Raw genomic sequence first — 12,423 nt, forward strand, 5'->3', positions numbered from 1 at the left:
TCCCTTCTCCTGAGCGCTGCCGCAGCCAGGGGCTGAGAGCTGAGGGCAGTGACAGGACAGCGCACAGCGCCAGCCAGAGCCACTGCAAGGGATCCCCGAGGGAATGCAGGAGTGATGGATGGCCCGAGGAGCCACCCAAAACACAGGGCCGAGTGAGGAAGTGCATCACAAAGTGTCAGGGCAGCAGCAGGAGACACAGCGTGTTCAGGAGCTGGCTTGGAGCAAGGTAGTGGTGAACATGGGTGGCTGCTGGAGTGCAAGGCAGATGTGGCTGAGCAGCATGTGGGCCACTCCTTTTGGGCTAGAGGGAGGCAAGGCTATGGCCAGAGACATAAGAGTTTTCCTTCTCTTGCAGTTCATTGCCATAAATAAAGTGATAATGGGCACTAATTAGTACAGGACTTACAACAGCAAGCCACTTGAATAGTACAGATGATTGAAAAAAACCTCAAACTAAACAGTACTTTAGATTCCCTCAAAACTTCCCCCATTGTGCCTCCCCAGCCCAGAGCAGCATTCCCCACACGCTTACCTGTGTACATTCCCAGCTTCACCTTTTCCTCCCTGGGATCCTCCAATCCCCAGTTCAGGAGAGCTGCAGAAGGGCAGCGCAGCTCACCTCCTCTCCTCTCCTAGCCAGACAGGCAAGGCAGGGTGGGATGCAATGAGGCACCTTATTGCTGTACAGCTGGTTCTGATCACGAGGGGATTATTCCTCCTTGGTCTCCTCCTGCTCCAGGAGGAGTGCTTGCACCAGAGCTGAACTTCTGAAGTGCAAAGGAAATGTCCTAGGATGTGTCTGCTTGTGAAATTTGGTGGTGTATCCATCTACTGTGGGCAGCTACAGCTGTGTAATTGTAAACTGCCACTCCAGTCCACATAGAGGCAATTGTAACAATAGATATATTTTAGGAAGTAGTAGATGGCTTGACAATACTTTTTTTGGTTTATTTAGGAGTTCTGAAGCCTTCTTGGACAAGGAAGAAAGGAGTTTTCAGAGAAGACAAGAATTTGTGAGAACCTTAGCAATGTGTCAGGATCCAAAATATTTAGAATAGTCTTGTCGAAACTGGTGAAACTCTAACTCATTTCTTTAAGTCAGAGGTTGTTCAGTATAGTGCCAATGTAAGAAATGAAACAATCAGTATTATTGAAACAAGTTCAGAAAGTAAAAATAAATAGCATAATATTAGAGTTCTAAAAGCAAAATTTAATAAATTAATATATGCATGCCAGATAAAAATACAAAATTACAATTGAAATAGCAATAATAATAAAGGAACACTGTTCAGTATTGCAGATTTCACTGCAACCACCATAAACATCATGGAGAATTACTTAAAGTAACATTTAAAGTACAATTTTGTTTCTGTTAAAAACAAATTACTATATGATGAAAAAATGGAAAGAAACCCAAGAAGAAATCAGCCCCAGAAGTGGAAGAGAAGAATATGAAATGTCAATAAATGGCCAGAGGCTCCATTTCACAGAAGTCTGCCTTCTTTTTAGTATTAGAAACCAATTACATAGAACAAAAAAGCAAATTCACAACAGGTTTACACGGAGAAACATGCTGAATTACAATCACAAACTATCCAGAACAAAGATAGCTGCACCAGTTCAGTTGTTTTCTTCATGGAATGAGTCTCACCAGAACAGGGAGAACAGGGAGCAAATCATGCAATAGCTTTAGGCATTTTGTTTTTTATTTCAACATGATAAACACCCAGGATTACTAGTACTGGAAAGTATGTGTTAACCTTTTTCAACATCAGCTGAATGGCACTACAGAAACGACAAAGAGTTCCTTCATTTTTATCCTGAATACATCGAAAGCTCTAGCAAATATGGAATTCAGTGACAAGAGCCATTAAATTACTTTAAAATATTCCTTCATCCATAGAACACTGTTGCTTCCTTTTTTATTACAAAACCCCCAAAATATTCAAAATAAAATGTCTTCATTTTTTATAAGCATCTCCACCACAAGTCTCTGATAGCGGATGTCGTTCAGCGCAGCCATCGCGTCCAGCTCCGGCGCTCTCATAAGAGTTGGTCCAAAAACTATGCCCAGGTTTTCTGCACTCATCAGGTTTTCCTTTTCATGGAGTGTTACTCTGTAAAAAAATCCCAGTGATACTCACATTTCTACTCTGCCAGACCATGCCTGCATATGCTTGACAACCAGGGAAACTGGACAGAAATGTGTGCCTTTCCCAAGGAGAGGCCGCTGTTTCCAGCGGGTCACACATGGGAGTGTCTGGTGAAACACTTGGGAGCAAGTGAAAGCAAAGGCTGTGGGGGTTTGTGGTGAGTCAGTGTCTGTCCCCCTCAGAGCACACAGACCGTGCTCACTTGCACTGCATGAACAAGTCCTTTGGTATACAAAAACTACAAACCAAGATTTCTTCTGTTTCTCCCTTTCTGCCGTAGTTTTTATTTGAAAACAGGTCAGACTGATGTTACCGAGTTGCTGTGTCTCCAGTCTGTAAGAATTCCAAATAAAGGAGCTGTGTCTGATTACCTGAACTCAGCAGCAAGGCAATGGCCTGTTGAGCAGCACAGCTCCTTTTAACAAAGCATTAAATGCAAGTTTAAAAATAGTGAATTTTGTCACCTTTCTACCTTATCATTCCCCCATACCAGATATATGGTGTGCAAAAGCAACTTGCTAGGCAGAGCAGCAACAGCTAATCTTGAACAGGGTGAGGGAAAATTAATTTCACACATCACAAGCTGTAAGGCGGAATTTTTGTTCCTGTGTCTCTCATCCCTTTGTCCGTTTTAAAACACCCATTAGAAATGTCATTGAAATAAAAGGACAAGTCAGGCAGAAACTCAGTAGCTGAATTTTGCCTGAGGCATTTAGCAGAGTCAACACAGTCCCACTTGTAGAGGAACTACATAATTGAAAAAGACAGAAGAGACCTTAAAATAAAGTCACTTTTCTATGGAAAGGGAATGACTCTTACATATTGACAGTAAGTTCACGTTACTTGAGAAACTAAAATGGACACCCTAACATGCCACCTTGGTTTTGCTTTGCAAGGGATAATTCCCTGTGTCTGAGTTCTGCTGTTGTGCACAGAACCCCTCCTGCCACAGGCCCTTTCCAGGATTTGGTGGGCCTTGACCAGACTTTTCTGGAGGTGCTAACATGGATTTTAGCTAAAAATGAGTGTGGCTTAGAGTTCTTTGCAGCTATTGCACCCACCTCTTCAGATGTGCCATGAGATACCGTAATGTTTCACAGTGTGCAGGCGGCAGCAGCTTCAGCGCCTCGTGGAGAATTTCCAGCTGTTCATCCGGATCCGTGGTTTCTGAAACACAGATGTTCAACTGTCACCACACCAACAGCCAGAATTCACACACAGAAAGGCAACAGCCTGGCCTGCACAGGAGGCAGGGTCTCACAGCTCTGCTGGATTACTCATGGAGGATTTGTCTGTCCAAAGAGGTGCTCAGAGCACCGTAAGGATGTGACTGGTTTTGGACAAAGAAAACTCCCTAAAGCAAACTGCACTCCACTGAAAGATTCCCTGCAGCCTACTAAAAAAAACCCTCTGGTAATCTTGCTGACTGGACTGGTTTTGCATAAATAATCTACAGGTGCAACTCTGGGAGAGCAGAAGGTACTGGGAACTTTGCCATCAGTGCCTTTGGCTGTCTCCATTCGACCTGGAAAAGCCTTCTCCAAAGGAGCTGGAAGGGCCAGCATGCAGTCCTTGTTTTGTACCCACGGCTACCTCACACCTTTCCAGGTGTGGCTGGTGTGAGCCCATCACAGAAATGCTTCAGGCAGCCAGGATGTTTGGGAGAGATATTCCAGCTGGGCTTACTGCTGTGCCTGTAGATCCACTTTCTGCAAGGCCAGCCCCAAAGATGGCTTTGGGAGAATGAGTGGTTATCAGCTTATGAAAACACTTAAAATGGACAACTCCAGAAACAAATGACATCTTATTTACTAACATTTCCATAAATCACCTTCTTTCTGGCACCATAAAACCAACAGACTTTAAATAATCACTGTCAAGTACCCAGGACTCATGCAAGACACACCAGTGATGTAATCCATAAAGTGTGATGAAAAGGAAACATTCCTGGTGCCAAAGGCAAAGGAAAATGTAACCATGCCCACGTGGCATCACGGTCAGGCTGCAATGTGCACTGCACGTTCAGTCCTGCAATCCTTACTAAATTGGGCATGCAGGGTAGGAGCTGATGGGAACAGCTATAAAACAAATAGAACAGTCCTGCACAAAAAGGAGAAAAGAATGAAAGCAGACAAAAAATGTGCTACACTTACTTGCAGACTCTATGAACTTTGGGTAGGCATCATATGTGATGAGTGGAATTGGCAAATCCCTGAAGTACAGTTTAAGTGCACCAGTGATAATATTGATATCTTCATACATATTCACAGAAATATCAGCTTTTTCCCCATCTGTGTGGAGAAGGCACTGATATTAAAGCCTTGGAAACGTAAACAGATGTAGAGCAGTATTCAAAAGAAAAATAATAACTCGCTTAAGCAAACATTATTGAAAAGGAAACAATTACAGATTTTGGCTGTTGTACGTTAAACCGTAACTGGACTGTGATGTTCATGGTTTCAGGGTGAAAACCTCAAGCATTTTATAAAATAACATATCTTTTCTTTGTTTCAAATAATTACTAAAAGTACAGTTTGGTTTTTTTTTAGACCCTGCCTGACTGATCTGGCAGTATCTGTCTTGTATTAAGGTATGGACGTTTAGCTGTTTCTGAACACGCTGCATTGCAAAACAACACATTCATCAGCACTGAATGAGAAATCAGGGAGTCTGGGAAAAAAGAAAAAGGCAGAAAACCAGCTTTGTCCACAGCCCCCCTACTTTATAGGAAAAACATGTGTTCACCATTTAACTGGAACATACCACCTACTCCAAACTGCAGCGGACACACATCCAGAACTTGGCTTCTGCAGCACGTCCCCACCCTGCTAACACTGCAGATGTTGTCCGAATCAGTCCAGTCCTCCAGACAAACAGGAAAGAGAGTTTCCAGCACGGATTCTGGACTTGACTTCTACTGGGATAGAGGGACTGCAGCTGGAAACCCTCTGATTTTCCCACTGTCTTTTCTCAGAGAGAAGAGTTTGTTCTCAGTGACCTTCTTTTAGTCTGTAATAATTCAAACTTTGTTTGCACTATTGCATTCATCTTATTATTTTGAAGCTTTCATCCAGAAAGATGGATTCAAGTTGCACAGCTCTCTTAAGGCACTTCACCACTCACCCTCTATCCCTCCCCCACCCCTCCAAGCACAGTTTGACTTGCAAACTAGGGCAGTAGTTCACAAAGCTTTGTCCTTCCTACACACATGGTTACTGGAGCACAGATACTGATGGAAGGAGAAAAGTGGATTTTGGTAATAAAGGCCAGAGTGAAGCTGATATGCTTTTCTGACAGGGCGTCTCCCCTCCTGCCAGCACGGGCTCCTTCAGACCACTCCGGTGCAGTGGAGCGTGAGACAGAGGCTCTGCAGAAAAACTGGGGATATTTTACACATCAGCACCAAGTTCCAGCATGCAGGAAAGACTGTACCTCTGTCAAACGCCATTTTGACATCTTCAATAAGATCACTAAATCCTGAGACTCGGTACAGTCCTTCAGAATTAAGACCTGCAATGAACATTTTAACAAGATTAAAATTAGTCCTGATTTTTACAATTGCCCTCATCCTGGTTCTTCCCTTGGCAAGTTTTTCATTTAAGGCAGAAAAAGCAGACATGCTTTAAAAGCCTTATCAGGTTTTTCTTCCAGAATGAAACCTTATCCTGGGCTTTTAACCCTGACCATTGCAGCAGATGCCTTGTTCTATCAGCACTAAACTGCACTTACAAAAATGACTTCAGAGCTGAAGGAACATTTTAAACCTTACAGCTCATTTAAAAATAACTCAGATTAACATACCTGATGATCAGTCATTATTTCAGAATAAAAATTAGGGTACTACCCTAATTCTAGAAAAGGATACTCAATGTGGGCTAGGGAAACTAGCAAGAATGAACAGATTAATATGAACCCTCTTTGTTTTGCCATATTCATTTAATTTTTAAAATGAATATATTATTGGAAAGATAGGCACTAATATGTAACTACAAAGCAGTAACTTCCCATTAAGCAATTTCTAGCGGAATCTATAAAAATTATAAATGGTATGAACCATGAAATAATGCACAGTACAATATTAGCTGTGCAGGGTAATTGGCAGTCATAAAATGTCTTGTGCAAATCTGTTTTGAGCAATCATACATTCAGCAGAAACCCAGATGACCCAGATCAATCTAAATGGATTATCAGCAAAGCAACAGAAGTCCATTAACGATGCCTTACCTCTAGATTCAATTTCCCTAATGCACATATCTACCACCATTGGTCTCTTGGTGAAGTGTGCTTTTACTAGCGTGGTAAGGTCACAGCTGTACACTTTTTTGACATGCTTCAGGTCTGGCTTGCAGTCATTTGGGACCATCTTGGAACATTGCTTGTGCACATTTAAACCACAATCTGGGGGAAAAAATGAAAACGTGATTAGGCTGGTGTTTGCTGAAAATGTATTCTGAGATCAGTGCTGCGGAGTACAAATGGCTCCGGCAGGATCTGACCTCAGCTCACAATAGTCCCTTCTCTTCAGGGCCCTTAACCACCAAATACCTGAAGAAGGGACAGCCCTGAAGTCAGAAGGATTTCCTACCCAAGACATTTATTCTGTTTCTAAAAGGTCTAACACAGAGAGACAAGCTTTCCAAGTGTTTTTTCAAATCAGGAGCTAGGGGTCACTTATGTTCCCCAGCACCATTACATACACTGCTGTCACAATGAAGACTTTCTCCCAAGTTACTGGGGATTTCCTAACAGCTCCATCTTCAATGTAGCCCTGGATCTGGCACTTTGGACATCTCCTAGGGGAGATGAAGGTAGGGACTGGGTTACAAACAGGCTACAACCCCTCTGCAGTGAGCTGGCAAGGCAGTGCCAAAACCCGAGCCACTTCAGGGACAGGTGTGGCAGCCCTGCCCTGCCTGGGGGGAGCTGACCCTTGGCACTGACCCCGTGCCTCTGCCCAGTGCCATCTCTCCTGCTCTGGCATGCAGACTGCCAGGTGCTTGTCAGGAAAGAGCCGAGCCCAGCGAGGACAGCACCACATCCCAGCGAGGGCGGCTGCCACGCTCTGATGGGCACCTGGGACACAGGGAGCCCTGCTCTGCAAGTGTTCCTGCACCTTGCTGCCCTGCCAGCCCCCGTGCCCTGACTGGCACAGCACCAAGGGGTGTAGGAGCTTGAAGGATTGATGCCTTGGTGAAAATCTGTACTTTCACTGCAGGACCGGGTATCTATCCACTGAGAACCCCTTCCTTTTTTGTTTCTGCTGATTTTGCCAATACTTGTGCTTCCATTAAAGCTCCAGAATTCATGGCTAGGTTTAATTTCCACTAAGTCAGCTGCAGCCTGCTGCTAAAAGCACTTTGTTTACTTAAAAGGCCTGTAAAACAACCGGATTTGTCACTTAGGATCCTCTGGTTGCAATTAAAGTTTGGCATGTCACCTTCAATCCATCAAAACTTGCTCAGATCCTGATCCAGATGAAATGGCTGATTAGAATTCTCTGGAGGTCTTCCTGTGCAGGAGTGACCTCCATTCCTCCTGAGGAGCAGGGAATGCACAGGCAGGGAGCTGTGGTGCTGGATTTCCCTCCTGGCTGCAGCTCTGTGCTGTGAACCCTCCGTGGGCAAAGCCTCCCACCCGCACCCCTGCACGCACAGCCGGGGGCTGCTCTGCCCCAGCTCTCCTGGGCACAGCCCACAGCCCACTGCTGCCCCTGCCTGTGGGGGAGAGTGCTTTGGGCACCTGGGCTCCTCAGTGCTGGCAAAGAGGGAACAGGGACTGCCTTGCTTCCACCTGAGCACTTCTTTAAATCCCACATTTAGTCAAGTGCTCCAAGACCCCCGAGTGACCCTGAAGTGACCACATGCCCAGCATCTCCCTGCCTGTAGTTCTGGGGCACAGAACAAAGAAACTCTGAGCCTGCCAGGCAGCCAGCCTGCCTCTCCTTTAAATATCTGTGCCCTGTGCCACATTTTCCCTGAACTTTGAAAAACCAGGTCTCTGTGCTTAAAATAGGGAACCCACATTCACTGAAACAAGTGACCTGAGCCCTCTAGTGAGTCACTGCTCCAGCTGTAACATGGCAAGGAGAAGCTGTTCTTGCCTCCTCTAGGTCTTGCAGAACCAAATCAATAAATGCACAGGTAAAATAAGTCTTCTTTGGTGAAAGGTTTGAATGCTGTGTCATTAGTAACACCAGCACTTTTAAAAACAACAAGACAAAATACTGAGTAGGTGCTATTAAAGCAGTCTGCTTTCAAAATAAAGAGAAAATTGAGGAGTAAAAATAAAAAATTGACAAATAATTAGAGGCAACATCTTAACACACACACGAGGGAAGCAAATTGAGACCACATAGGAAATCTTAAATCTTGACTTCCTTTATTTAGGAATAAACCTTAACATTGTAATAATAGTATTTACAAATGCAAATATAAATACTGTACATACAATTCCTAAAACTGCCTCAAGAAGCACATCTTCCAACAAGCATGAAATAGCTGTCTATCAAAAATGATATCTACAACACTGGGATGGCAGCACCTCACTCATGAGAGCTCATGAAGGATTCTGTGAGTGCAAATTAGCTGCTTCAAACAGCAGTATAGCTCAGAGTTACATTTCTGGGAACCCAAGGATAATTAAGAATAAAATACACAAAAAAAAAAAAGAAGAAAAAACACATACTCCCAAGTATCTTACACTTGACTTAAACCAATTACTGCCTTGACTGAGATAATCTTAATTATATTTATATAGAAGTTTCAATTCATTAAAATCTCAATTTACAGAGATGTTTTCATTGTGAAAACCTTGCTTCTGACAGTAATTGTGTTATTGCTAATCCCATAGAGTCAGATAGGCTCTGAATCTGACCTCATTAATCCCAGAATAATAATTACAAATGCAGAAGTCAACTTTTCTCCTCTCTCATTTGTTCTTCCTTTGCATTTGATTAGATTTTATGCAGCAACCTACTGCTTAAGGGCTTATCAGCACTCCTGAGAAACATTTAAAACCTGGAAATATTTCAGATACCTAATGTTTAGAGAACATGTGAGCCTTATGTTCAGGACTACTGGGCTGTGTGGTGTCCTTGTAATAACTAAGGCTTCTTGCCTCTTGTGTAAGCACAGAAAGCCATCTTACTTTAGCAATTTCATATCAGTAAATATATCAAGGTTATTTCAGTGAATTTACATCAGAAGATGGTATTTTTTTCCAATGAAGAACCTGAAACTCACCAGTGCTGTGCTTCCTGAACCAAGTGGGCCTCTAACCCCAGCTGACAATACTTCATAAAAGGCAGAACATCCATGTCTCAGTCACTTCCCTCATCTCTGGTTCAGTTGATAACTAAGGATGATGTCTTGCTAACTCCACCAAGCTCAAGAACACCATGGCAGGATGGCAGGAGGTCAGTCCTCCTCTCCACAGAGCCCTGGCTATGTCCCAGTTTTGTACTTAAACTATACTCAACTTGTTAGTCCTAAACGACAGGAATTGTACTGCAAACTGAATACTGTTAAATGGGAAAAAAAAAAAAAAAAGTCCTCTGTTCTCACTGCAGATGCTCTGAAAGCTTCAAAAGTCATTATTTTAGAATCAAGTGGAAGGAAGAGGAAAGCCAAGTCCTAAATCTCCCTGCAGGCTGCCGTGGGGTAAAGTCTTAGGACTGCTTGCCTTGTTCGCACATGAGCTTCATAATTTGGCTGGGTTCATTAAAACCAAGAGGATTAATTTAATTTTAGAATCTGTTCTAATCTAACTTCTCAGGTCTATTTACTTTTCATTATGTCAAAATAAATCCAGAATAGCAGCTTTACTCTGGATCTAAAGTAACCAGGAGCCTTACTCATTTCTTACAGAACCTGCTGGCTGGTGAGGAGCTTCAGAGAAATCCCCCTAAAGCATTGTATCTGCTGATAAATCCTAGAATAACACAGGACAGATGTAAAAGATGAAGTCATGAGCTCTTGCAGGTCAACAGTAAAACTTTGCTGACTTTGGTTAATCAGTTTCACCTTATAGAGATGATTTCTCAGAAGCAGAATTGTAAGTCACTCTTACTGTTCCTTTTACAGTGCTATCAAACCGTGCCCACCTTTCAAATATAACACATGGACCAAAACCAACGCAGTCATAAATTCAAGAGTTTATAGGAAGTTTGGAAATTTAAGGAGGGTGTGCAGAAAGTAATTTTAGATGACAGGTCTGAAAGTCGGTGATAAGCTGCCCTGGCTTTAACAGCATATTGATCTAGGAGTTCAGATGGGCTGTGACATTACTTCTGTGAGAAGTAATAAATTTAAAACCAGCCTGACAATAGATTCCTATGATGCCTAGAAGAGGTCTGGTAATGTTATAGGAACAGCTAATACTGATGTTAGTCCCCAGGGCTAAGAGGACAAATAACATGTTCATACTGAATGCATGAGCAGAGCCAACAGATAGATGTACATTACTACTGCCCCACGAGCACACAGTATAAATACCTGCAGAGACTCAAATAAACTTAGCTGTCGTGTTTTGCTATACTGTTAATTTGACTTCAGTCAGTTTTAGGTTTCCTTTGGTTGATGATTTACTGGCTAACATGGCTGCTGATCACGGTCCATTGGAATGATACCATGCGCTACATACATCACTCTAATTATTCCCCCAAAATTGATGCATTCTATCACTCTGAAGAGCAGCTTTAAGAGCTAAAGGGTAGATATACATTATCTGCAAGAAGTCTTGAAAGACTCTTCTGAGATTTGTGCTAAGTGTAGGAGGGTGGGAAGCACAGAGCTGCAGTGCTGGCACCGAGTGCTGCCTTGGGCTGGTCCATTGCAGCACCTGCCAGACAGGGCAACAGCCTCACACCTGAGCTGGCACAGGAAGACAGTGGGCTCTACACAAAGTACTGGCATCGCTCCTTCCTGCAAGGGTGAATGGCTCAGAAAGCCATTTGCTCTCATACATCTCTCATGAGCTCATAGCTTTTCTTTAAAAATTGAACACTTGTTCTGTAGCAGAGGGAGCAGCGTTTTCTGTTTCGTGGGATGCAGCGTGTTCCAACAGGCGAGTGAAGGTAGCAGCCCCAGTGGCCCCACGTGCTGCACTCTGTGCTTCCAAGCACAATCCAGTGGGGTGCTGTGAAGGTCTGCCCTCTTCCTCTTCCTCGGCTGCACGGCCGCAACTTGGGTGGCCACCCTGGAGCTGCCCCAGTGCCTCGAGTATGTGCTGTGTGTTCATCTGCAATGCACATCTGGAAGCAACCTTTGTCCCTCCAGACCCTTAAGCCACTTCACTAAGCAGCCCCATGGCAAAAATTGCTTCCAAACATATGAGCGTGCTCCCTAAAATCTGCTTACATCCACATCACTGTATCATGCACTACAGGGTACCTTATTTTAAGAGAGGAATTTCAAGAGGGCAGCTAGTTACTTGGCAACATAATTACCCAATGCTACCCAAAAATCAGGGCTGATGAAACAAAAAGAAAAAAAAGCCCATCAAACAGCCAATATTCCCTTATCTCAAATCAAAAGAATACTTACATTTGTGCCTCCAAAATGCTTAGTGACAACGGTTTCATTTTATAGAAGTTCTGAAAGATCAGAGTCAGTTTGTTCAAGAAGTCCCCAGGCTTCCTGCCACGACACCTGCCTGCCTCCTCGACAGCTCCCTGGCTGGGCCACTGCCTTGTTCAAGGCTTCCAGGTCTGTGTGGGCTTGGAGATAAAGCTGCTTTTAGGACTTACAGTTTCAAGAATATATAGCTCCAGAATAGCTTCCCCCTGGGAACGGCTCCGAAGCAAGGCTCTGCTGTCTGATTAGCATTTCAAAATTCCAGAGCTCATTCCTTGCAGGAACACCACCAGATCCCGAGCTGCTGGACAGCTTCTCAGGCAGCACACATCTCCAACAGCATCAGCACCTGCAGATGGGCAGGGGCTGTCGTCCAGCCCCTTCCCACAGCCCTGACCTCTGAGGCTTGGCTTTGCTCTTTGGGCCTCTCCTGGGCTGTCTGTGCCCGGCATTCCACAACCAGCAGAATCCGGTGCTCATCTCAGAAGGAGCTTGGATGTGTTTGTGAGGCACAAGCGTGGGCAGAGGGGAAGCTTTTCATGACTGAGCCATGCAAAATACCTTGAGAGTGGGCAACGTGATGAGAACAACTTGCTTTTCCCTCTGCTGACTTTAGTCACAAGAGCATCAGCTGCTTTTCCAGGCACAGAAAGCATGAGCACTCTGCCTGCACAATCAGTGCCTGAGGATGGACACGC

The 12,423-nt window shown here is 44.0% G+C and overlaps 1 protein-coding gene across 3 annotated transcripts in view; it reads right to left on the minus strand.

Moving 5' to 3' along the window:
• Window positions 1-1,189: 1,189 nt before the first annotated feature.
• Window positions 1,190-12,423, minus strand: part of CHN1 (chimerin 1) — a 92,683-nt gene continuing 81,449 nt past the window's right edge. For all 3 annotated transcript variants that reach the window (XM_059853152.1, XM_059853153.1, XM_059853154.1), the window contains 5 exons: window positions 6,378-6,551; window positions 5,586-5,663; window positions 4,307-4,444; window positions 3,215-3,320; window positions 1,190-2,117 (listed from right to left, as the gene is read on the minus strand). In XM_059853152.1, coding sequence (XP_059709135.1) covers window positions 1,946-2,117; window positions 3,215-3,320; window positions 4,307-4,444; window positions 5,586-5,663; window positions 6,378-6,551 — 668 coding nt within the window. In that variant the 3' untranslated portion in view covers window positions 1,190-1,945. The remainder of the gene's footprint in view (window positions 2,118-3,214; window positions 3,321-4,306; window positions 4,445-5,585; window positions 5,664-6,377; window positions 6,552-12,423) is intronic.

This window comes from Haemorhous mexicanus, chromosome 8 (genome assembly GCF_027477595.1).
Source record: "Haemorhous mexicanus isolate bHaeMex1 chromosome 8, bHaeMex1.pri, whole genome shotgun sequence".
Taxonomy (NCBI): domain Eukaryota; kingdom Metazoa; phylum Chordata; class Aves; order Passeriformes; family Fringillidae; genus Haemorhous; species Haemorhous mexicanus.